The following is a 25,265-nucleotide window of genomic DNA, read 5'->3' as shown; positions in this document are numbered from 1 at the left end:
GCATATATATCAGTGGAATAGAAGTGAAAGTAAAAAAATAAATCCATATGTTTATGATCAATTGATTTTTGACAAGGGTACCAAGATAATTAAATGGAGAAAAGAATAATTTTTTTTCAATAAATGTTGCTAGTACCACTGGTTACCCACATGCAAAAGAATGAAGTTGAATCCCTACCTAACACCATATACAAAAATTAACTCAAAGTGGATCAAAGGCCTAAATATAAAAGTTGAAACTATGAAACTCTTAAGAGGAAACATGGAATAAATTTTTCATGATCTTGCATTAGCCAATAGCTTTTTAAATATAGCACCAAAAGCACAAACAATAAAATAAAAAACAAATAAATTGGACTTCATAAAAATTTTAAATTTGTGCTCCAAAGGACATTAACAAGAAAGTGAAAATACAATCCACAGAATGAGAAATATATGTAAATTATATAACTCATAAGGATATAGCATCCAGAATATATAAAGAACTCTTACAGCTCTACAATAAAAAGACAACCCAATGTTTTTCTGGCCACACTGCACAGCATGTGAGATCTTAGTTCCTCAACCAGGGATCAAGCTGGTTTCCTCTGCAATGGAAGGATGACACTCTAACCACTCAACTGCCAGGAATTTCTCAAGACTATCCAATTTTAAATGGACAAAAGATTTGAATATATATTTCTTTAAAGAAGATTAATAATGACCAATAAGCACATGAAAAGAAGCTCAACATCATTAGTTGTTCAGTTCAGTTCAGTCACTCAATCGTGTCCGACTCTTTGCGACCCCATGAATCGCAGCACACCAGGCCTCCCTGTCCATCACCAACTCCTGGAGTTCACTCAGACTCACGTCCATCCAGTCGGTGATGCCATCCAGCCATCTCATCCTCTGTCGTCCCCTTCTCCTCCTGCCCCCAATCCCTCCCAGCATCAGAGTCTTTTCCAATGAGTCAACTCTTCGCATGAGGTGGCCAAAGTATTGGAGTTTCAGCTTTAGCATCATTCCTTCCAAAGAAATCCCAGGGCTGATCTCCTTCAGAATGGACTGGTTGGATCTCCTTGCAGTCCAAGGGACTCTCAAGAGTCTTCTCCAACACCACAGTTCAAAAAGCATCAATTCTTTGGCGCTCAGCCTTCTTCACAGTCCAACTCTCAAATCCATACATGACCACAGGAAAAACCATAGCCTTGACTAGATGAACCTTTGTTGGCAAAGTAATGTCTCTGCTTTTGAATATGCTATCTAGGTTGGTCATAACTTTCCTTCCAAGGAGTAAGCGTCTTTTAATTTCATGGCTGCAGTCACCATCTGCAGTGATTTTGGAGCCCAGAAAAATAAAGTCTGACACTGTTTCCACTGTTTCCCCATCTATTTCCCATGAAGTGATGGGACCGGATGCCATGATCTTCGTTTTCTGAATGTTGAGCTTTAAGCCAACTTTTTCACTCTCCACTTTCACTTTCACTTGGGAGATGCAAATCAAAACCACAAGTATGTACCACTTCCTCCCACTAGGATGACGGTAACCCAAAAGACAGACAATAACGAGTGTTGGCAAGAATGTAGAGAAATTCGAACTCTTGGTAGGAATGTGAAGTGGTACAGCCACTTTGGAAAAGAGTTTGTCAGTTCTCCCAAAAGTTAAACAGTTACCACATGATACAGCAACTCTACTCATATATATATATATATATATATACTCAAAAGAAAATATGTTTGCACAAAAACTTGTACACAAAAATTTTTACAGCATTATTTATAATAGCCAAGAAGTGGAAACAACCCAACGTCCATTGACTGATGAATGGATAACCAATATGTGATATACCCATGTGTGTGTTAGCCACTCAGTCGTGTCTGACACTTTGCAACCCCATGGACTGTAGCCTGCCAGGCTCCTCTGTCCATGGGATTTTCCAGGCAAGAATACTGGAGTGAGTTGCCATTTCCTTCTCCAGGGGATCTTCCCAACCAAGGAATTGAACTCAGGTCTTCTGCACTGCAGGCAGATTCTTTACTCTCTGAGCCACCGGGGAAGCCACCTGATATACCCATACTATAGAATATTGTTCACCCTCAAAGTGGAATGAAGTACTGATTCAGTGTACAATATGGAAGGATCTCAAAAACATTATGCTAGACAAGACATCAGACACAAAAAACACATTGTTTGACTGCATGTATATGAAATTCCAGGGGCCTGGGGGTAGAAAAGTGGGAAGTGACTGCTCATGGATATGGGGTTTTTTGTGGGAGAGGGAAGGGGGGTGACAAAAATATTCTGGAACCAGATAATAGTGATAATTGCACACCTTCAATACTATATTAAAAACCATAAAATTGTGCACTTTAAAGGGATGAATTTTATGATATGTGAATTGTGTCTCAGTTAAAAAAAGAACTTGGCAAGACTGCTTTCCTTGGACAATGTTAATGACAGCTGTGTGCTTCCTTAGACAATTAGAACCAAACTCGCTCCTGCTCTGTGTTGTAATCTCACTTATGGATCTTTGGCTAATTAATCCAGTCTGACGTGTGAGTGGTTTATTTCTATCCTCCTCTGACCTACCAGAAAACTCTGAAAAGAACAAGGAGATAGATGCTCTAAAAAGCATAGAATGAGTCCAAGGCATCCATATTAGATTATTATGAAAAAGAATCAACCAGAGTGCCTGAAAATGAAAAGATGATTGCTTTTAAAACACACACACACACACTATATAGAAGAGTTAATCAGAAGAAAGGAAAGAGCCAAAGAAGAGAAAAATTCGTGCACTGTTGGTTAGCTGGAACCAGACTGCTCCAGAACCCAGCAAAGACCAGAACATAAGAATAGACAGGGAGAGTTGAGACATGGTTCCAGCACCTACCTAATAGAAGTTTTGGAAGGAAAAAACACAGAGAGAAATACCTGAAGAGATAATTGAAAGAAAATGTCACAGTGATGAAAAAAAGAGGACACCAAGTTCAGACGCGGCAAAGAACAAAACCTCATCTGCAAACTTGGTTGTGAGTTTAGAAGGCAAAGAAAGAAGCTTTTAAAAACTGAGTTTCAACAAGGAGGAAAAACAGATTACTCAGAAATTTGCCTCAGACGTCTGACCAACAACACTAAAGGCAAGAAGGCCACGAGGAACGTCTTCAAAGATAGTTTGGAAGATGATTACGGATGCAGGCAAACTTGCCAAATGAATGCATGTTGAGAAATGCAAAGACTTAGAAAATGATTATCTGCAGTTCCTACTTGAAAGAATGTCTTGAGATGTTTCAGCTAACAGACGAAGTAAATCCAAGAGGAAGTCGTGGAATTTAAGAAGCAGCGGTAAAAACCATATACTACAAAGGATTAATTTACCTAATGTAAATCATTCCTCAGTAACTTAACTGAGAAGAATGAGGAGGAAGGGGGAGGGAAAAGGACGAGAAGAGAAGGGGGGAGATCAAACAAGCCCAGATCACTCTTGCCACTCAGCGTCTATCTGAAGATCCTGTGCAATGCAATTGAATAAGAAAAATAAGTAAGCTGGCTCAATATTGGCAAGGATATAATTGCTGAGATTTGTAAACAATCTGACACTCTCTCCCTAAAAAAAAAAAAGAGTTAACTGACAAACTATTAGAGCTAATATGAAAATTCAGCCAACTAGCAGGAATTTAAGAGACAAATATTTCAAATCTATAGCAGATAAATTATTTATATCCATAAAATAGGTAAAGAATTCCTAGAAACCAATAACCTGGGTTCAGTCCCTGGGTTGGGAAGATCCCCTGGAGAAGGGAACGGCTACCCACTCTAATATTCTGGCCTGGAAAATTCCATGGACAGTATAGTCCATGGGGTTGCAAAGAGTTGGACATCACTGAGCAACTTTCACTTTCACTTTTAATAATAAAAAGACAATTCAATAGGAGATGAACAAAAGCCATAATTAAGAAACAGAAAAAAGAAAATAGTCAACACACTTACGAAAAAATGATCACTCTCACTAGCCAGCAAGTAAGTAAAAAACAGAGCAAGAAAACGTCTTCACCTGTCAATCAGGTACAATTTTAATGTTTGATAAGATTAAGTCTGGTGAGCTTGTGGGAGAAATGGTTCACCTGATCCACAGTTGGAATAGATATACGTTCGCATGGCTCTTTTAGAAAACTGTTTAGCAGTATCTATTACAAGTTTCAACCTCTTATACTCTTCATGCATGGATCATTGTTTTAATGGTGAAAAATCCTGATGTCTATCACTGCACAGTGGTTAAATAAATTATGGTACATCTACCGTAGAGAATACTATAATACGGGTAAAAATAACAAGTCCCCCAAAAGAGTCTCAAAGACAGAAAGAACAACAAGGTCCTACTTTATAGCACAGGAAACTATATTCAGTATCCTGTGACAAGCCATAATGGGAAAGAATATATATATACATAACTGAGTCACCTTTCTGTACAGAAGAAATTAACACATTTTAAATCAACTATACTTCAATAAATTTTTTTAAAAAAAAGCAAAATTCCTTTGGGGAAGCAGAAAAATAAAAACCATCTACAGACAGTGGGAGAAAACACTCACACATGAGTAAAACTCTAAGCCCTTGCTACCTATGGGTGTAGGGTCTAAATTTACACCACTCATGCAGAATGGAAACAAATCTGTAAATTCAGCATATAAATGTCCAAGATCAGTGAGACCCTCAGGTGCAGCAGAAATACAAGATCAATCTCTAGAACGACATTTTCAAAAGCTGGGGGACACAAGAGTCCCATAGAAAAGAAAAGGGTGGGGTGCTAACCTGGATGAGGTCACAGTAAAAAATGAAGAAACAAAACTCATGGGGGACAGATAGTATGCATGCAGATACACGCACACACACACAATGCACACACACACAATGCGCGCACACACACACACACACGCATGCACCAGAATTAGCACCCTCAAGAATTGGAGATAGCAGAGCAGTCTGAACGTATCTATGCAACACAGGCTCTAAATGACTGAGAAGATCAAAGAACAGGCTATAGAACATAATTAAGGTTCAGAAGGAAGAAGGTCCAAATTCCATGTGGAATTTGCAGAGTGTGAAGCGGTTTCGGGACATCCAGGTGGAGCAAGTAGGGGGCTCTTGAAAGTATGAGTCTGGAGCCCAAGGGGGAGGTCTTGACTGGAGATGGATTTGGGGCCATCATCAAGGGTAGCTGTGATTGGCCAGGATATGAACCATGAGCAGGGGGGTGTCTCTGGAGTGAGTCCTGCGTTTAAGGGCAGGAACATTGAAGGAGGCAGGGTGAGAGCTTGATCTATATCACCACATTTTTTTTAAATTAGAGGATCATTGCAATATCATGATGGCTTTGCCATGCATCAACATGAATTGGCATTAGGTATACATATGTTCCCTCCCTCTTGAACCTCCCTCCCACCTCCCTCACCATCCCACCCCTCCTGGTTGTCACAGACCGCTGCGTCATATATTGAACTCCCACTGGCTATCTATTTTGCATATGGTAATGGATATGTTTCAATGCTATTCTCTCACATCATCCCACCCTCTCCTTCCCCCACTGTGTCCAAAATGTCTATGTCTCCTTTGCTGCCCTGCAAGGATTGTCCGTGCTATCTTTCTTGATTCCATAGGTCTGCATTAATATACGACATTTGTCTTTCTCTTTCCAACTTACTTCTTTCTGTATAGCAGGCTCTAGCTTCATCCACCTCATTAGAACTGACTCAAATTGGTTCCTTTTTATAGCTGAGTAATATTTCATTGTGTATATGTACCACAACTTCCTTATCCATTCATCTGTCGATGGACATCTAGGTTGCTTCCATGTCCTAGTTATTGTAAATAGTGCTGCAATGAACACAGGGGTGCATTTGTCTTTTTCAATTCTGGTTACCTCAGGTGTACCACCAATTTTGACTGCAACCTTTTCCAGAAACTTCCTCTCCCCAAAAGAGTCTCCCGAGGCTCTCTCCTCCGGCCCCAGAATCAGCCTGTCTTACTACACTGTTGCCTTGACCATGACCCTCTTCCTCTGCTGTGAGCTCCTACAAGGACCACGAGGCCAGCCTGCTTGTCTTTATTTCCCCACCATCCTGTGTTGAGCCCATGTCTCAGCTCCAAAAGTGACTGTTGGAATGAATGAAATTGGCACGTGTGCTCTGCCGTGTTGTGGAAATTCACATTGTGAGTCCACAGAGGGATGGAACTCAGAAGGAATGAAACAGGTTTGGTTTCCTCTTCCTCATCCCCTCCTTCTCCCTCTCTCCTTCTCGCTCCCCATTTCATACTGAGAGGAAACAGCATCAGTTCTCAGACTCAGGCAAGCAACTGCCTCGAATCCAACCTCTCATGAGCTCCACAAAGTGTTTGCTAGAACTATATTTGTGCAAGACCTTTCCCTCTTCTTCCCCATCCCACGTTATAATGACCTGTCACTGAATGCACTTTGCAAGTATCAGCTCATTTAACGCATACAACTTGTGTGCCAGCCCCATTCTGCAGATGGAGAAACCGAGGCTTGGAGAGGTGATGTGACTTTCCTGGCCACAAAGTCATGGAGCGGCAGTCAGGGCCAAGGTTCAAACCCAGACCTCTTAGCTTCCAGAGCTTCGGTTTCAGCCTCTCCCATCGACCTCCCTCGGCTTCCTCCTCCCCTGCCCTCCCAGCTCACACTGCTTCTCACTCACCACCTCCTTAGCTCACACTGCGTCTGAGTCACACATTCTTTGGCAGACAAGTACGGGCTGGGATGGGAGGGGATGGCCAGATGGGTGGTGAGTACAAGTCTGGGTTTGTCTTTTCATTGCTCCCAAACACCGTCCTGGGGAAGCACTTGGAGTCCATGACCCCTTCTGGGCTCCTGCCAGGTTGTGGGAATGGAGGAAAGAGCAGACCCAGTGTCTGTCTGCACATGTGTGGCTGGAGAGACAGGGAAATCGTCTCTGGACTGGTCTTAGGGACCAGACTCAGAGCCCATCCTTTCTGTAAATGTGACAGTGGTCCAGGAGGGCCCTGCCTTTAAGACTCTGGGTTGCTTGGACCTGATTTTGCAGGAGCTCAGAGCTGCCTTGCTGCTGTTATTCAATCAGTAAGTCATGTCCTACTCTTTGCGATCCCATGAACTGCAGCATGCCAGGCTTCCCTATCCTTCACTATCTCCCAGAGTTTGCTCAAACTCATGTCCATTGAGTCGATGATGCCATCCAACCATCTCATCCTCTGTAGTCCCCTTCTTCTTCTGTCCTCAATCTTTCCCAGCAACAAGGTCTTTTCCAATGAGTCTGTTCTTCGCACCAGGTGACCAAAGTATTGGAGCTTCAGCTTCAGCACCAGCCCTTCCAGTGAATAATCAGGGTTGATCTCCTTTAGGATTGACTGGTTCAATCTCCTTGCTGTCGAAGAACTGCCCAGCTTGGTCCAGTTTGGAAGGTGAAGCCCTGGTCTTGGAATCAGGAGACTAGCAATCTGAGGGTGATGCTGCTACTAGCTTTGAAGGACCTTGGGCAAGATTCAACTTCTCTGAGCCTTGGGTGCTTCGTTTGTAAAATGGAACAGTCATCCCGCGCCTGTGCATTTCTCAGGATGGGCCACCTGCTTTGGGGAGGGCTCTGAATGGGGGAAGCAGGGATGGGGACAGGGGTAAGAAAATGAACAGATGCTGGGGCAAGATGGCCAGTACCAGACGGTCATTCTCCTGGGCTGAAGCAGGACCATTTCACTGAATACCTCCGGATTGGTAGCCCAGCCCAGACCATAACTGAGAAATTATGGGGTCAAGAGAGAAAGGAAAAGAGGAGATAGGGACGAGGGGAGTAAGAGGAGTGATATACTAGGGGGCTGGAGGGATAGGAAAAGCTAACAGAAGCAGAGGCACCCTGGATCCCAGATAGGGTTCTAGCCCCAGCTCTGCTCTTCACTCCCATGTGACCATAACCAACTGCAGCACCTCTCTGAGCCTCAGGTTCCCCTAAGTCATCCAAGATTTTATGAACTCCTTGGTTTCATCCTTCACTTGCCTTTCAAAGCCTGGCTCCATAGGTTCACTGTCAAGAATGCTTCCTTGAGCTTCTTCTCCTGCCTCCTTCTAAAATTCCACCTCTCCCCTCTGACCCAATAACCCTCAGATTAAGGGTTGACTCCCCCCACCCATGTTTTGACTTACATTGCATCACATACCACAGCACAGAAGCCTCAGTTAAATCACCTTTGGTGCCTCCTGCATGCATGTGTGCTAAGTCGCTTCAGTCATGGCTGACTCTGTGCGACCCTATAGACTACAGTCCGCCAGGCTCCTCTGTCAACGGGATTCTCCAGGCAAGAATACTGGAGTGGGTTGCCATGCCCAGGGGATCTTCCCAACCCAGGGATCAAACCCATGTTTTTTGTTTTTTTTTTTTAACTTTATTTTACTTTTAAACTTTACATAATTGTATTAGTTTTGCCAAATATCAAAATGAATCAACCCATGTTTTTATGTCTCCTGCATTGGCAGGCAGGTTCTTCACCACTAAGTGCCACCTGGGAAGCCCTTGGCCCTTTCTACCAAGCACATACACATAGTAGCTGCTCAACAAATATTCTGCTCATGATGCTAAATGGTCAGATGGACAGGAGGGGTGGGTGCCTGAAAAGATATGCCTGCTTTGCCTGCGGATTAAGCTCCTGGTCAAAACTCCCCTCCATAAAAAGGCTCTGGATTTATCCTCAGCCCCCTCCTTCTTCAACAATTCAACCAAAGGAAGCGACAACTCCAACTGCTGCTCTTCTCCCCTGCCCATTCTCAAAGGCTCCTCCAGTGGTTATCCTACCTTACCAGAAGATTCCAGCAACATAGGCCTGGCAATCCTAGGAGCTGGGACCCCACCACCTGCCCTTAACTACCCACCCTCCTGAATAATCATTCAATGGACAAAGGAAGCTCTGTTGAAGTATCCTAGAGCTTTTCTGCCACAGAAAATCCTGCAGAAGTCCCCATGAGCATTCCTGCAGGCCACAGATTTCAGGGGTTGTAGGTGAAGTCCCAAGAGAGACAGATGACTCTTAACAGAAAACCCAGGTTCTAGCCCCAAATTGCCATCACTTTGACCCCCCCACCACCACTCTCCAAAACACATATAGGTATACACCCAGACCTCAGAGGAATCTCACCTTGATGCTCCTCCAGTTTCCCCATGGTCTCGATCTGCTCCACCAGGTCATTTGAATTCCACTGGCTCATCCCGATAAGGATGGCATTCTTCCCTTCAGCCACCTCCTCTGCGGAAAGAAGCAGAGAGGGGCATGAACAGGCAAAGCTGTGTAGAGGTAGCCCTAACAGGAGCTTATATCTCAAAGGAGTGTTTATTTCTTCCTGTGAGTTGAAGTAGATTTCGACTATTGAAGGTGTCGGTAGTTACAGACAGGTATAAGACATGCAGAAATTTTTCATTCCAAGAATGCTTTGTTGTATCCTACAGGACCTCCATGTTACAGTAAAAGAAAGTAACAAAGAAACAGTCATGAGAGAGACTGAAAACTCATAGAAGGCTGCATTCCTAGTGCCAAGAGTGGTCTTTCTCGAAAAGTAGTGTGTTTGGGAAGTAAAAGCAAAGCCCTGGAATTTCCCTGGTGGTCCGGGGAAATTAAGAACCTGCCTTTCCATGCAGGAGACTCAGGTTTGATCTCTGGTCAGGGAACTAAGATCCCTCATGCTGAGGAGCAACTAAACCCATGCACCAAAACTATGGAGCCCACATGCTCTGGGGCCCATATGCCACACTAGAGAGAAGACCCTGTGCCACGGTGAAGACCCCACGCTGTGGAGTGAAAGATCCTACGTGCCACAGGCAAGACCCAATGCAGTCAAAAGTAAATACGTTAATTTCTAAAAAGAAAAGAAGAAGCAAAGCCTCGCCCCTGGGTAGCAGTTTTTCTTTCAGTGAATTACTTGACTTCTCTGAGCCTCAGTTTTCCCATCAGTAAAATGGGACTGACAACATGTAATCATAGAGTTGTTATGAGGATTAAAGGAGATAATGAATATAAAGGTCTTGGTGCACAGGGGGCTGTTTATACATGGGAGATGTTAAGGACATTTCTTCATGCAAGGAGGGAGTTGCCATCAGTATTTAAGCATACCAAGATTTGGCTGGGATCAGAGCAGCTTTGGAATAACTGAGAAAGCAGAAGACTTCTGCCTCTAAGCTGTGAGCTATATGGAAACTTCAACCCACATCTCAACTTTATGAACCTCTTAATGTTTCCATCCTCCCTCTAGTCTTCCCTTCAACCCTGTCTCTACTCTTGTCCTTTCCTGGTCTGAAAGGACAGGAATTGGTGAATTAGAGGTGAATCAGAGGAATTGGTGAGGTCATATTCCCTAACCACACTGAACACCAGCCCCTGGGTCCTACACCTCAACTACACACATCTGGTGCTGTCCCTCATCTCAAAAAGGGACATTTCCTCAAGGATAAACCACAGGAATGACCCCACCCTCTCTTTAAAGAGTCAAGCCTTCCTGGTAAAGAGTTTTGCACTTTTTCTCATAGAACAGACATTAAAGGGTACTGAGAAGAATCCTCAAGCTCATCATAACCGAGAAAAAATGGGTCTGATCCGACCCATTTCACTGCCAAAGAACTTCACAGAGCAGATGGAATCAATATGGTGGATCCAAAGCTTGGGGAACTGTCCAGAGTTCTGAATCCATAATCTAGACCCCATTTCAGGCTGGAACACTCCCCCTTCCTGTCTTACTTGATGTGTTTATTTGATCTATTTAATGACATTTATCAAATCTTTACTATGCATTGAGATTGTTATGTGCTTTACAAATATTAATTCATCTCATTCTCATAACAATGCTAAAAAGATAAAATTCTTATTATCTCCATTTTATAGACAAGGAGCATGGAATAGTTAAGTAACTTGCTGAAGATCACTGGCTAGAGCCAGGATTTAAACCCAGGTATACTATTTCAAGAGTCCTAAAATCCTGCCTTCCTGATGGCTTGCCCTGGACATCCTGTATCGGCAGCCCAAGCGCCACACGCACCCAGACAATTTCCTGAGCCTGGGGTGTTCCATCTGGACATGGTTTACACCTGTGGGCTGCATTGTGTTCTGGGCAGAACTCTGACTGAATTTCAGTCCTGAGTTGCTCCAAGTGAACCCGTACCTTTACAGATGGCCCTCAACTGTTCCTGTTTTCTTATCTCTTAAGTAGGAATAACACTCTGGTTCCACAACTCTTTCTAGCAAGCCTTCATGAGAACAAATGACATAGTAAACTTGAAAAGTCTACACAAGTCAAAATGCTGTAAACAAATATCAGGTAGCATTAATGTTGGGGAAGCAGGATCACCGGGGGTTTAAGAGTTCTATTCTGGTGTTAGATTGACTCTTTTCAATCCTGGATGCACCATCTGCTAGCGATCTGACCTTGGACAATGACCTAGGCTTCATGACCCTCCATTTCCTCATCCATAAAATGATATCAGGGTAATGCCCATGTCATAGGATTGCTGTGAGGACTAAGTGAGATAATGAAGGTAAAGAGTCAGTAAGCATCAGTAGCACACAGTAGGAGCACAGATGTGGGTAGAAGCACAGGAAGGTGAGGTACCACCCCTCTCACCACCAGAGCATGCGGTGTTCTCCCCTAATACTTAGTTCTGCTGCTGTCTGCCCCTATGTCGTTCTGTCCCAGCTCCACAGTGGAGGCATCAGGGTCAGCCTGTAACCCACCTTGAGCGCCTGTGTCTCCTGGCTCAGTGACCCAATCATGCAGCGGTCTGCTTGTTCATTTAATATTCATCCTACAATGAATGGATTCTTGAGCAGTGCTATATGGCATGTGAGACATGACCTCCATCCTGGAGGAAATCAGTTTAGTGGCAAAAAAAAAAAAAACCACATGGGAAATTGACAGTCAGATGAGCGAGCTAGGGCTCCTGGTCTAATGCTGGGTATACAGCAGGTGCTCACACATCCTAGCTTCCAGTTCCTCTGCCATGCATGATCCCTGTCTCTGGCTGTCTGTGACGCTATCAGAACCCCGAGAGCTCCCAGCTTCTGAGGCTGAGCGTGCACCATCCTTGGCATCTTTCCTCCTCTTCCTATTTATCTACCTGACCCGCCTCCATCTTTCCCTCATGGTCTTCTGTCTGTCTTTCTAGGAAATGCATCTCCTCTCAGACTCTCCGCATGGTCCCCTCTGCTTGACGTCTGGCCCTTTCCCTGATCTCTGTCCCTCTGGGTCCTCACGTTTCTCTGTCTCAGGCTCTCTGTCACATGTGTCCCTCCCTTTAGGCCTCCATCACAATGACTCTTGGCACTTGATCTGTCTTTATCCCAGAACCTCTCTCCTCTCTCTCTCTTTTTTGTCCTCTCTCCCTCTCTGGGCTTCTCTTTCTCTCTCTGCATGCCTGCCCCTCAGGATCTTTCTGTCTCTGCAGGTCTCTGACCTCACTCTCTCCTTCTGGGTCACTGTCTCTCTTTCAGCTCTCTCCTGTGCTCTCTTGGTGTGTCTGTTTGTGTATCTGTGTTCGTGTGTGTGTGTGCATGTGTGTGTATCTGCGTGTGTGTGTCCTCTCCCATCCTGACTGAGTCTTGCTCTCTCTCCCTCTCTGCTTTCTCGTATTTTCCCTGGCTCCCTTGCACTCTCTGCACACTCCCCCCACAACCCATCCCTGTCTCTCCAGCTGCTCCCCCAGCTTGCAGACAAGCTTTCTCTCCCTCTCTAGGCAAATCCTCTGCCCCTGCTCTCAATACTCAGCCTTAGATCTTCAGTCTGGCAACAATGGGCTTGTCCCCTGAGTGGAAGCAAGAAACACAAACACACACACCAACACACACATCAGCACACACACACACACACACACACACACACACGGAAAGAGCAGCCAAGAAAGCTCCTTTTAGAGTCATTTAGACAAACCAGGGAGCCTCGTGCCTCAGCCCTGAGCCTCCGCTCTATTTCTCTTCATTGTAGTACAAGCCTCCCAACAGAGGCCATGAGGCCACAAAGGGCTTGTTCAGACAAAATCCTGGTTATTGATTTCGCTTTCCAACTACTGATGACTGCTCCTGGCGTGCCAGTTCCCAGCCCTGGTGACCTCTTGTGTGGACACGGGTTTTGCATGTACTTCACCCCTAGTGAACCCCAGCTCCTGCCCAGTCTAGCTGCCAGGCTCAGCTCAGCCCCCAGCACCATGACCCTGGCCTTGACCCCAGACTGACTCCTCCCCTGGCCAGAGCCTGGATACAGCAAAAGCCTTTCTTCCCACGCTGGGGCTTCTGTGTCTGCTGGACCCTCAGGACTTCAGAGCGGAGAATCTCCCTGCCCTGTGCCAGGCAGGCTTCACCTTCAGCTCATGGAGCCCAGGGCTCGGTCACCTCCCACCATCAGCTGGTCCAGTTCCCTCTCTCACTCCTTGCCACAGACCCACATGCCAGTCTTTCCAAGGACCTAGATACGCCCTGCTCTGAGGCCTCTGGGACACATGATCACTAACCTCCCTGGCTGCTGAATGTTTGCCCCATTCCCCCACCTGCAGCCATACCATCGCCCTCTCTTCATCACATAGGGGTCCCCACTCAGCCCATTCCCAAAAGCCTTTGGGGCAGCTCCTTGGCATCTGCTTCTCTACTTCTGCTCCTCCAAAGAACGGGAGGATCAGGGGTCAGCGACACACCTGTGCTTTACATCTCTGGGGGCTCCTTTGTCCAGCTTCCAACAGCGACATCCTCCACTCCACCCATGAGACAAACCCTGTACCCTTGCCGTGCTCCAGAGGAGGGACTTGGAGCCCCTAGACTCAAGACATGCCTGAGGTCAGACAGTAACCAGTCAGTGCCCCAACCCTGGGGAGAACCTGGATGCTCTGAACCCAGACAACCTGTACCACTTTCCTCTGCTCCTAGAGATTCTGAGTTCTGGGTCTCCCTCCTGGAGCAGGAGCAGGGTGCCCAAGGCCACCCCAGAAACATATCTGGAAGGTACCAGGCCGGTCTGTCCTCACACAGAGCACTAAGCCGGTGCCCCCTTGCTCACTCTGGCTGCATCCACCTTCCTACTCACCGCTCCAGGAAAAGCCTTGCACTGCTGCTCCCCCTGGCCAGAACGCTGCCCCAGATCCCCACATGTCTCATTTCTTGTTATTCAGCTCTCAGCTCAAGGCTACATCCTCTGGGGACCTCCTACTCACTCAGTCACTCTATTACAGCCCCATATGTTATATTGGAGGGGGGGTGCCTCCATTTTTCTAACAGCATTTGACACTCAATAAACTACTCATATTTAAAATGTACAATTTGAGAATTCCCTGGCGGTCCAGTGGTTAGGACTTGGCGCTTTCACTGCCAAGGGCCCAGGTTTAATCCTTGGTCAGGGAACTAAGATCCTGTAAGTGGCACAGGATGACCAAAAAAAAAAAAAAAAAGGTACAATTTGATAAGTTTTGACATTTGTGCACACCCAGGAAGCCATCACCCCAATCAAGATAGTGGGCATATACCATCACCCTCAGAAGTTTTCTCCTATCCCTTTTGACCCCTCCTCCCCACCCCCAGGAGACCATAGATCTGCTCCTGTTGCTATAGACTTGTTTGCATTTTTCTAGAGTTTTCTATAAATAGAACCATAGTATGCACTCTTTCTCAGCCTGACTCTTTTGCCTCCCCATGATTACTTTGAGATTCATCCATATCACTGGGTATATCAGCTCATTCTTTTCTTATCGCCGATATCAAATACACAGATGTATTGCCATTTGTTTATTTGAACACCCATTGATGTACATTTGGGTTGTTTTTACTTTGATGCCATCATAAAGCTGCTATGAACATTCAGGGACACATCTTTAGGTGGGCATGTGTTTGCTTTCCTTTTGGCTAAAAACCTAGGGGTGGAAAGGTAGTTAATGATGATCAACTCTTTAGGAAGCTGCAACCTGGTTTCTGAAAGGGCTGTCCCATTGTACATCCCCCCCAGCAGAGTCTGAATGTCCCAATTCTCCAATTCTGGTCGGTTGTCGTAATTAGCCATTTTAACAGGTATGAGGCAGTATCTCATTGTGGCTTTAGTTTGTATTTTCCTAATAACTAACGACGGTGAACATATTTTCATTTTTTCACCTTTCATTTTTCATTCATCTACCTTCTTTGCCAATATGTCTGTTCCTTTGTGTTATTTTATTTATGGAACTTATCCATAGAACTCACTTGTGTGTTGTCTTCCCATCCATCATCACTAAACTGTACAGTCCAGGGAACTTCTCTGGAGTCTGTGGACTCTGTACTCCCTATGCAGAGGGCATGGGTTTGATCGGTTGGGAAACATATCCTATGCGTCATATAGCATGCTGCTGTTACTGCTGCTGCTGCTGCTGCTAAGTCACTTCAGTCATGTCCGACTCTGTGCGACCCCATAGACAGCAGCCCACCAGGCTCCCCCATCCCTGGGATTCTCCAGGCAAGAACACCGGAGTGGGTTGCCCTTTCCTTCTCCAATGCATGAAAGTGAAAAATGAAAGTGAAGTCGCTCAGTCGTGTTCGACTCTTAGCGACCCCATGGACTGCAGCCTACCAGGCTCCTCCATCCATGGGATTTTCCAGGCAAGAGTACTGGAGTTGGGTGCCATTCCCTGCATGACCAAAATAAATAAATAAATCCATGGGGACCAGGATGGGGTCTAGTTGCCCTGTGTCCCATACAGGGAACACTGCCTGGTACTTGATGGGCAGATGCTCAATAATTACTTGAGAGAGGGAATGAGTGACTCTGAATTCTAGCCCCTGCTCTGCCTGACTCTTTGTGTGACCCTGACCAAGTTTCCCAGTTCTCTGGCCTCAGTTTTCCAGCCTGTAAAATGGAGTGGGGGTGTTGAACTCAAAGACCTTGAGGACCCCCAGCCCTGACATGATCTGGGTTTGAGGCATGTCACTTCTTGGCCACCATGGGTTTCCCCTCACTCTGCACTCCAACCTTGCCATGGCTCCCCAGCTCTCCTTGGACTCTATCAACAGGATAGGGTATGGAGCCTCTTGGGTCGGGGCACCTGGACCCCATCACCCACCCTGCAGCATCACCCTGAGGCCCCACATCTGCTGCCATGGCCCAGGGAGTCGGCATCTTGCCCGGGGGTTGCTATAGACCCAGAGACCTCCATAGTCCTGAGTGCCCCTCCTTGTCCCTCCCCTTCCTTACATACACAACCAGAGCCCCCCAGAGCCTAAGAGTCTCTCTTCTGCTACCAGACCATGATCCATGAGGATCTCCTGTCCCCCCGGTAAACTCCAGTGCTGGACCAATGGGCTGGAGCTTGAGGGAGAAACGGAGGGAGGAGGGCCCCATTTCATTAATAAGTCAAAGGAAAAGGCCTGGCCTGGACACTAAGCTCCTGGCTCCAGCCCCTGTCCCACCTTGATGTGTGATCTGGACAGGCCCCTTCCATGCTCTGGCCTCTGTTCCTGACAGTGTGGCTCCACTGCAGGGGGAGGCGGAACCACGGAGGCAGGAGGATGCAGGTGGGGACCGAGACCACAACCAGGTCAGGTCAGACCTCAGCCCGGGACCGGGGAAAGAGGCAGGAAGGCGACCCTTCAGAGCACACCCAGAAAGCCGGACGGACACCCACGGCTGGACCCTCGATGCTGAGAGAGCTGCCGGGTTGGCTTGAGTCAGCTCCTGGGAACGGAGGAGGTTGGCTTCACCTCTTACTGCCCCGAGCCAAGGAAACATGCAGAGTCCTTGCCCGGGGACACCTCAGGGAACAGACAGGAGGTGGGGAGTTGGCAACTCAGAACTGAAGAAGGTTCCAGCAGCCTGTGGGCGGACCATGCAACTGAGAGCTATGGATGCTCTGGGAGAGGTGACCTAGGAAGGGGCATGCGGAGACGTGAGGTTCAGAGTCCGGTAGGCAGTGCTGAGAGGTGGAAGTCAGGGAAAGAGGCAGGAGAGTCTGCAATCCTGGGATAGTGGAGGGACAGAAAGATGGAGGAAGTGAGGACAGTGGGGAGGAGATGAGATGAAGGAAGAGAAGGTGGGACCACTCGTAAGAGAGGCATCAGAAATGAGGCCAACTTGGGAACTGCAGAGCGAGCAGTGAGATGATAGGAGCAGAGGACAGAATGCTGAGGGTCCGCAGGGGAGGGCAGCAGGAGGGAGCCACAGCTGCTCAAAGGAAAGACAGGTGTGCGGGCCATTGGGATGGAGGTGGAGCTGACCGGCGCCTCCTGCAGACGCATCCCGCCGTGAGCCATCCTCGTCATCTGGGAATGCAGAGCCCTGATGAACTGCAAAAATATTTTAAATGAAAGTGTTCTAAGCGTCAAAATATTGAAGCCGTTGTTGTCACACTGTGGGTTAGTTGCTATGGAGAAAGTCAGCCCCGGCTGCCACTCCAAGCAGACACCAATGGGAGACAGGCAAGAAGCCCAAAATGGGCTGGTGTGGGGCTGGCATCAGGAAGGGGACTTGGCACCCAGAGTCAAAAATGGGAGAGCCTCACGCTGGGACAGCATCCCACCGCCAACCCCACTGTGATTCCTCCCCAAATCAGTCTCCATTTCTGGAGACACAGAGCTGATAGGGAAACTGAGGCCCAGAGCAGGTGACAGACTTGCCCGACATCACAGAACAAGTCAATGGCATGTTCTTTGATGCCAAGTTCCAACTGTCTGAGATCATGTTCCAACTGTCCTGCTCTGAGTCCAGAGGTCTTCCCAGCACATGCTCCATTTCTCTTTTCAAGACCCCGTTCAGCCAGGCATTTCAAAGCTGGTTCTATCTCAGGAGTAAGTCAATCTCCCAAATACGGTGACTTCCCAAAGGGGAGCTGAGTTGGCCAAGCAAGACTTGAGGACCCTCCTAGACTGAAGACCCTCCTGGGCTTGTGGGTCTCACCCACCCCTGCACAGTTCAGGAGCACGGCTGGGAGGGTCCTCTCTCCTGAAGTCCAGGCAGACTCTGCCTCGCACTGATCCCCACACCTGCCCTGCCCATCTCCAACTCTGAGACTGTGCTCAGGTCAATCTCTTAGTCTGAAACGCTCGCCCCATTTAGTGCCCTCTTCTCCAATCCTTACAAGGCTTTTATACAAAGAGTTTTGTTGGAGGTAGACCATTTTTTTTTAAGTCTTAGTTGAATTTGTTATAGTATTGCTTCTGTTTTATGTTTTGGATTTTTTGCCAAGGCATGTGGCATCTTAGTTCCCCGACCAGGGATCGAACCTGCACGCCCTGCATTGGAAGGCAAAGTCTTAACCACTGGATCACCAGGAATGTCCCCTTTATAATGCTTCTTGTTTTTCCGTCCTCACTTATATAGTGCCCCTTGCTACATCTGGTGTGCTGGCCAAGCACCCAGCACCGAAATGCAGAGCTGATATATCCTCTCCTCCATCGTCTCTCCCCTGAAAGTCTGCTATGATCTTTCTAACTGGTCTCCAACTCCACTCCAGCTCCCCATCCCATCTGTAGGCTGATCTTTCATGTTACCTACACGTAGTCTCATCTCTCCTCTCCCCCAGCACACAGGCTTCCTTCAGTTCCTGGAAGGCCCCATCCTTCCTGCTTCAGCACCATGATACCTGCTATGTCCTCTGCCTAAGGCTCTTTTCACTTTTCACCTAGCCAACTCCTACCCTCAGTTCTACAGAGAGGATGTTAAGGACCTCCACCCTAAATTAGATATCCCCATCATCACTCTATTAACATTTGATTCTTCTTATTCAGAGGTATTTTTCCCCATTTGGGGTTTTTGTTAGTATGTATATGTTTATTTGGTTTTTCCAGGTCTTAGTTGCAGCAGGCAAAATCTTCGATCTTTGTTGCAGCATGCAGGATCTTTGGTTGCAGCATGTGGAATCAGGTTCTCTGACCAGGGATTGAACCCGAGCCCCCTGCATTGGGAGCACCAAGTCTGAGCCACTGCACCATCAGGGAAGTCCCTTATTCTCCATTTGTGATTGTATTTTCCTTCATGTCACTGCTTGATGTTTGCCTCTCCCACTAGACTGTAAGCTTGACCAGGGCAGTGACCATGTCTGTTGGTTTCCTGCAGTACCGTGAGCACCTGAAAACTCAGTAAATAGCTCAAAGAATGCGTGACGGGGCGCTGAGCCCCAGCCCTGGGGGAACGTACAGACTGGGTGATTATGAAGCAAGGAACTACAGAGTCTGAGTAGGGAGAGAGATCAACTCCCAGTAGCACCCTTTCTTGGCGCTTCTAAGAAAGGTCACCCAGCTATCGATGGGAGGATGGGATTCACTCACCTCTAGCATCAAAGAATTCATCATCAGAGCTCTCCACTGAGTCGCTGAGGACGTTTTGAAGGTGCCAGGGGGCACCACCGCCCGGGGGAGGGCCACCTGCCAAAGAAAACACACCTGTTAGCCAAGCTTGTGACTGTGTCTTGGCACGAAGGAGGTAGATGCAGACGACCCTGGACCAGGGTTTGGTCAGCACTCTGCACATCCCTGCCCTCTTGACTTCAAGTGCCCTGCCCCTCACAGAGCCATCCCACTGCTGTGCTTTCATTTAAGCCCCAAACACCTCTCTGAAATGGCTTGGCGGGGCAGGAACAAGGGTGCTCATTTTGCACACACCCAAACCAAGACCAGAGGCAGTTAAGAGACATTGCCAAGGTGACACATGTATCAGGAAGCATCAAGTAAGTTTTGCTGTGTTAATAAAAGATCTTAAAACAATAACAGGGTCTTCCCTGATGGTCCAGTGGTTAAGAATCCACCTTCCAGTGCAGGGGACTCAGGTTGGATCCCTGGTTGGGGAACTAAGATCCCACCTGCCGTGGGGCAGCTAAGCCCACGTGCGCGCTACAACTACTAAGCCCAGGAACCTGCATGCCACAACTAGAGAGAAGCCCTCACGCTGCGGTGAAAGACCTAGCCAAAAATAAATGGATGCGTAATTAAATATTAACACAATAATAGTTCATTTCTCACTCACACACAGGTAGGAAGGGGGCTCTGGCCACGGCAGTCACTCATAGCTGCCACCATACGATGCCAGCATCTCAAAAAGGGACTCCAAGGCTTTCAGAAGCAGGGGAGGAGAGCACAGAAAGTCATGCCCAGTCGTAAACACGTCTTCTCACACGCGACACACTTCTGCGCAGGTGTCATTGGCCAAAGCAAGTCACGTGGCCATGGCCAGCTTCAAGAGGGTGCAGGAGAGGAGAAGCTGACATCCTGATGGGCAGAAGTGATGTCTGCTGCACACGTGTGCAAGTCAGGCTGGGACTGCAGCCTCCCCTGGGGAAAAAAGCCCCGAACTAAGAGAAAGGGGACCGGAGCTTGCGTTCTGCCCCGTCTCTGCTACTTACAACCTAGCAGCCATTCCCACTGAATACTGCAGCCTCAGTTTCTCAGTCTATAAAATATCAACAACAATCAATCCCGAGCTGGAAGGATCAGAAATAATGCATGCTCAGCGCCAGTATCTCGGGAGGCTCAGTGATGATGCCTACTATTATTATTAATATCTGCAGAGGCCAGAACGTAGGCTGGGGGGTATTCCAGAGCAGACAGGAACAAGTGAATGCAGAGAATGTGGCCCCCTGGGGGCCCCAAACTCAGCCCCAACCCACCTCCTGCCCCGGGAACAGGGGAAGGAAGACCAGAGATACAGCTGGGTCAGGAGCCTCTCTCTCCCGACCCCCATTTTCAGAGCCTCTTTACTTGGCACTTTGGGACTCTCAGGAAAGCAGCTGATATCTGGCACATTCAGGAAGCCCTCCGACGGCTCCCAAGACATGTGAAATACTGGAGATTGTGGATGAATTCCAGTCTAATTGTAAACACTAAAACCATAAAAGTGTTGGGAGAAAATTGACCTGGTAATTTTCCTGAGGAAGTAATCAGAGAAGTAGACAAAGATGGCAATACACAGTTGATCAACTCAGTGTTCCGGTGATACCCACCAACCGGAAGAAATCCCAGTGTCCACCCACAGAGGACCAGATGTATATTCACAGTTAGCAAGGGGATTCTTTGCAGTAGGTAGAAAAATAAAGTAGCTTCTTATGTATTAACATGGAAAGATACCCACGGAGTATGGTTAAGAGAAAAAAAAAATGCACATGGGTCCCAGAACCATGTTTCTTTTGATCTCATTTTTGAAAAATATACTCCTGCTTGCACACTGAGGATATGTACAGCATGTTAGTTAAGAACTCAGGGTCTGAGGTTGGAAGAGCCCCAGATTCAAGCTCAGGTCCTCACCTCTTAAATGCTGTATGATGTCACCTGTCTGTGCCTCAGTTTCGCCAGCTATAAAGTGAGGAAAGTTCATACGTGCCCCCACGAGCTTGTTGGAAGAATGGAATAGGGATTACCTCTACAGAGCAAAATTTAGTAAGAAGAGGCAGGGAAAACTCCATGTTTCCACTGCACATATAACTTCATATGCCCATTAATTTCATAAATTCATCTTATCAGTGCTAAGACGTACATTTTTTCCACACTTCAACAGCTTTAAAACTGGGGTGTATCTTACTTGGTGGCATGTCCTAATTTTGTTGGCATTGTTTATTCTTTCTTGGGGTATAGAAAATAGTGATGCATCTTACAATTCACTGCATCGTAATTCAATGGAAAACAGTAAAACCACCCTGCACACAGGGTTTATCTTCCTCTGTTCAGCCCTGGCCATCTAGTACACATGGCTTCTTGCATCAGCAATGCCCCTACTTTGGTTCCCCCATCTGTGCAATAGGTAACCCGAAAGAGACTTTCCCCTGAAACTTTTCAACTCCGACTGATGCTTGAGGAGCTGATCTGGCACATAGTAGATGTAAATGAACCAGCACGAGGTGGGCATTCCCCCAGCCTTGGCTAGAACACACCTCATGACGCATTCCCCAGAAAAGCCGCTGCAGCCTCAGCTCACTGCACCCAGCTACCCTGCAGGGTGCTGACACCGTTTCCTGCCCTGAGCCCAGATCCCAGAACACAAACTGCTCCTGAAGGGAGAGGCCAGCACAGGTCAGCCCAGGGCCCCAGCCCTCCTGCCTGGCCCTCCTGCCCCACCCACCACAAACTCCCAAACACACACCCCACTTGAGCTTCATGGCTTGAAGCCAAGCAAAAAGCACGTTCTGAAACACAGAAAAGGCAGAGATCATCAGGAAAACCGACCTGGGAGTCACTTCTGGGTGTAAATCTGGGTCTTCCCCCACATTCCCAGTGGGGACGCTCTAAGCTTTTCGTTCTCACATAACAGTGTGGAGGGCATGACAGTCTGATCAGCAATTTCCTTCCTATGACCCTGGATTTATTGCAAGGGAGTTGGAAGAATCCAGAAACACCATAAGTGAGTATTTCTAACATGACTATGGGACCGTTTCCCAAATGTATATGGGGGAATTTCTGGCTAGAGAAATAAGACAAGAAAAAGAAATAAAAGGTATACATATGAGAAAGGAAAAATAAAACTGCTTTTATTCTCAGATGGCATGATTGTTTATCTAGAAAACAATAACTCTACAAAATCTACCAAAAAAAAAACCCAAAACCCTACTGGAACTAATTATTGAGGATAGTAAGATGACAGGATAGAAAATCAAAATACAAAAGTCAGTTGCACTCCTGTATGTCAGAAATGAACAAATGGAATTTGAAATTTGGAAAATAATACCATTTACAATAGCACCAAAATACAATAAAATAAAGAAGTGCATAGGTATACATTAAATGTATGCGAAGATTTCTGTGGTTCAAAAAATATAATCATTTAAAATCCTTCCTGATTTTACATTTATTTTATGTTTTCTCAATCAACAGATATCAAGGATATAAAAACTATCAAACATATGATATGAATGTGCAAATATCCCTTGCTGTCCAAATCTATTCCATTTCTAAGAAAGCAAGAATCTGGACAGTCAGGACAGTCATATTAACCTCATCTATTTGGTCCTTGAGTTTTGTATGATGAGCAGCAAGAGTTTAATTAGTGCTGGGTTCATCTAAAGATATATCTGTGTCGATTTGTCTCCTGAATTTAAATAGCGAAGTTTCAACGAGAAGGGACTGGCTATGGTGGGTCTCATACCCGCACAGTATTCACTTCAGCCACGAACAAAGAAGGGCAACGGCATTCCTGTCAACCTCCCCCTCCTAAAGAGAACTTGTGTTAGGGCCTGAGGGAAAAGAGGGGAGCTCTGGAATTTGTCCCTCCCTCGCCTCCCCCACCGCATCCATCCTTGGGGCTACCACCACCTTAGGCCATCACAACACCCACACCATGTGATGGGCTGGACTTGCTGGGAGTCCCAGTGGGGAGAGCCCGGCAGCGGGGAAGCCTGCAAGGAGCCTGGTTCAGCTCCATTTGAAGGACATGTTCTTCCAGCTAGAGATGGTCAGAAAGGGAGTGGGGCTTCGGGGGTGTCAAAGGGAGCTGCCCATCCTGCAAGGCACTGTATTAGGTGCTAGGGGACATTGAGGTGAATAAGAGGGACAGAGTGGGGCCCTCCCAAAGCGTAAGTCTACAGGGGGACAGAGGAGGCAGACCTAAAACAGGGAAGCAATAATCCTTTCAGCAGTGGCAAGTGCTAGGAAGAAAGGAAAACCGTCTCTTCCCACCTCCACTGTGCCCTTTCCCTCAAGTGTCTCTTACTGTGTCATCATAGCCTAGAGAACAGACAGGCATGAATGCGTGGATCCGTACATCCACCGAGGGATGATGACAAGGGCATTCGGCTCCAAAAGAACTCTGTCACCCAGTGAGTTATAAACACTGGACCAGTGCTGTTTCTCCTCCCACATGAACCCTTCACCTGAGTGTTGAATCTCCTTTGTGGTCAGTATCTACAGTTGATTTTCTCTTTAAAAGCATCTTTTATCTGGTTTAGTGCCATCCTCTTTGTTTTCAAAATACCTTCACTGGTTTTTAAATGCACACTCTAAGTTTGAACCTGCTACAGTCCTTCCCTCTTTGCAGACAGGCTGCTCAAAACAGCCTCTGGAAAGGTAGGTATTCAACACGTAGGGGGATCTCAGTTATCTACCCTGGTGCAAAAAAGAACTTATAAGAACAGATCATGTGGGCTTCCCTGGTGGCTCGGTGGTAAAGAATCCACCTGCCAATGCAGGAGACACAGGTTCAATCCCTGGTCCGGGAAGATCCCACATTGCCATGGTACAACTGAGCCCGTGTGCCACAACTACTGAGTCTGTTCTCTGGAGCCCAGGAACTACAACTACTGAGCCCACGCACCATAACTACTGAGCCCCTGGGGCCCCTAGAGCCCACGCTCCGCAGCAAGAGAAGCCGCTGAAATAAGAAGGACACGCATCGCAACTAGAGAGTAGCCCCCAATCTCCACAACTAGAGAAAAGCTCGAGCAGCAACAAAGACCCAGAGCAGCCAAATATAAAACAAATAAATAAAATTATTTAAAAAAAAAAAAAAGGACAGATCATGTTAAGAAGCAGCCGTCACCTGGCTTATGGAGGAAGATGTTCCCTTCATCTCTTCCTCCAGCATGCAGGGTTTTTTTTTTTTTTAGCAAATGGCAAAGGTCATATTTCAAAAAAGGAAAACACTGATATAGAGTCTTGGGAGGGCATGAGAGGAAGACTGCTGAAAATGTGGAGGGTCAGTGGAGACTTGAATGGTGAGAAAGAGCCAGACATCCTAAGCGCTGGTGTGTACATCCATGTGTGTGCATGAACGTTCCTGGCACACACGCGTGGCATGGACAGGCAGAGGATGAGAGTAAGAGCCTTCCTGGATGAAGGAACTGCAAGGGCAAAGTTACCCGTAAGGGGCAGAAAGAAACCCACGTGGCCGGAGCCAGTGACAGAGGGAAACAGGTATAAGAAGAGGTGAGAGAGGAAATGGAGCCCAAGCAGGTAGGGCTCACCTGCCTGTCATAGATGGGAGCTCAGGACAGGTGGGTTTTAAGGTTCTCACTTCTATCCAGAGTCTATCACCTGCTTACTTCCAGAAGAGGGGACTCAGATGCCCAAGAGGTTCAGAAAATCTCCCAAGGGGTAGGGGGTCTCAGGTCAGGTCGCTAAAGGCCACATATGGTCTTGAGAGTCAGAGAAGGTGGGTGCCTAGATCCCAGATCAGTGAGGGCGAAGGCCCAGAAGCACAGCCTCCTTAAGGTAGGTTCCTGTCCTTCACCCCTCTGCATTCTGTGTCCAGTATAGGGTCCCAGGCGGAAGAGAACCAAGAGGTGTTTGTTAAACAAGCAAATGATCAAAAAATGATCTGCTGGCAGCTTCACAGGTATTATCTAAACTCATC

At 46.9% G+C, this 25,265-nt stretch overlaps 1 protein-coding gene across 2 annotated transcripts in view; it reads right to left on the bottom strand.

Annotated features, from left to right (window-relative positions):
* Nucleotides 1-25,265, bottom strand: part of PITPNM3 (PITPNM family member 3) — a 97,187-nt gene that overhangs the window by 59,647 nt on the left and 12,275 nt on the right. For both annotated transcript variants that reach the window (XM_024980717.2, XM_024980718.2), the window contains exons 2-3: nucleotides 19,265-19,360; nucleotides 9,155-9,262 (exon numbers count right to left, since the gene is read on the bottom strand). In XM_024980717.2, coding sequence (XP_024836485.1) covers nucleotides 9,155-9,262; nucleotides 19,265-19,360 — 204 coding nt within the window. The remainder of the gene's footprint in view (nucleotides 1-9,154; nucleotides 9,263-19,264; nucleotides 19,361-25,265) is intronic.

This window comes from Bos taurus, chromosome 19 (genome assembly GCF_002263795.3).
Source record: "Bos taurus isolate L1 Dominette 01449 registration number 42190680 breed Hereford chromosome 19, ARS-UCD2.0, whole genome shotgun sequence".
NCBI classification, from domain to species: Eukaryota; Metazoa; Chordata; class Mammalia; order Artiodactyla; family Bovidae; genus Bos; species Bos taurus.
Note: the sequence above shows the minus strand (reverse complement) of the source record. Positions and strands in the feature narration are given on the sequence as shown.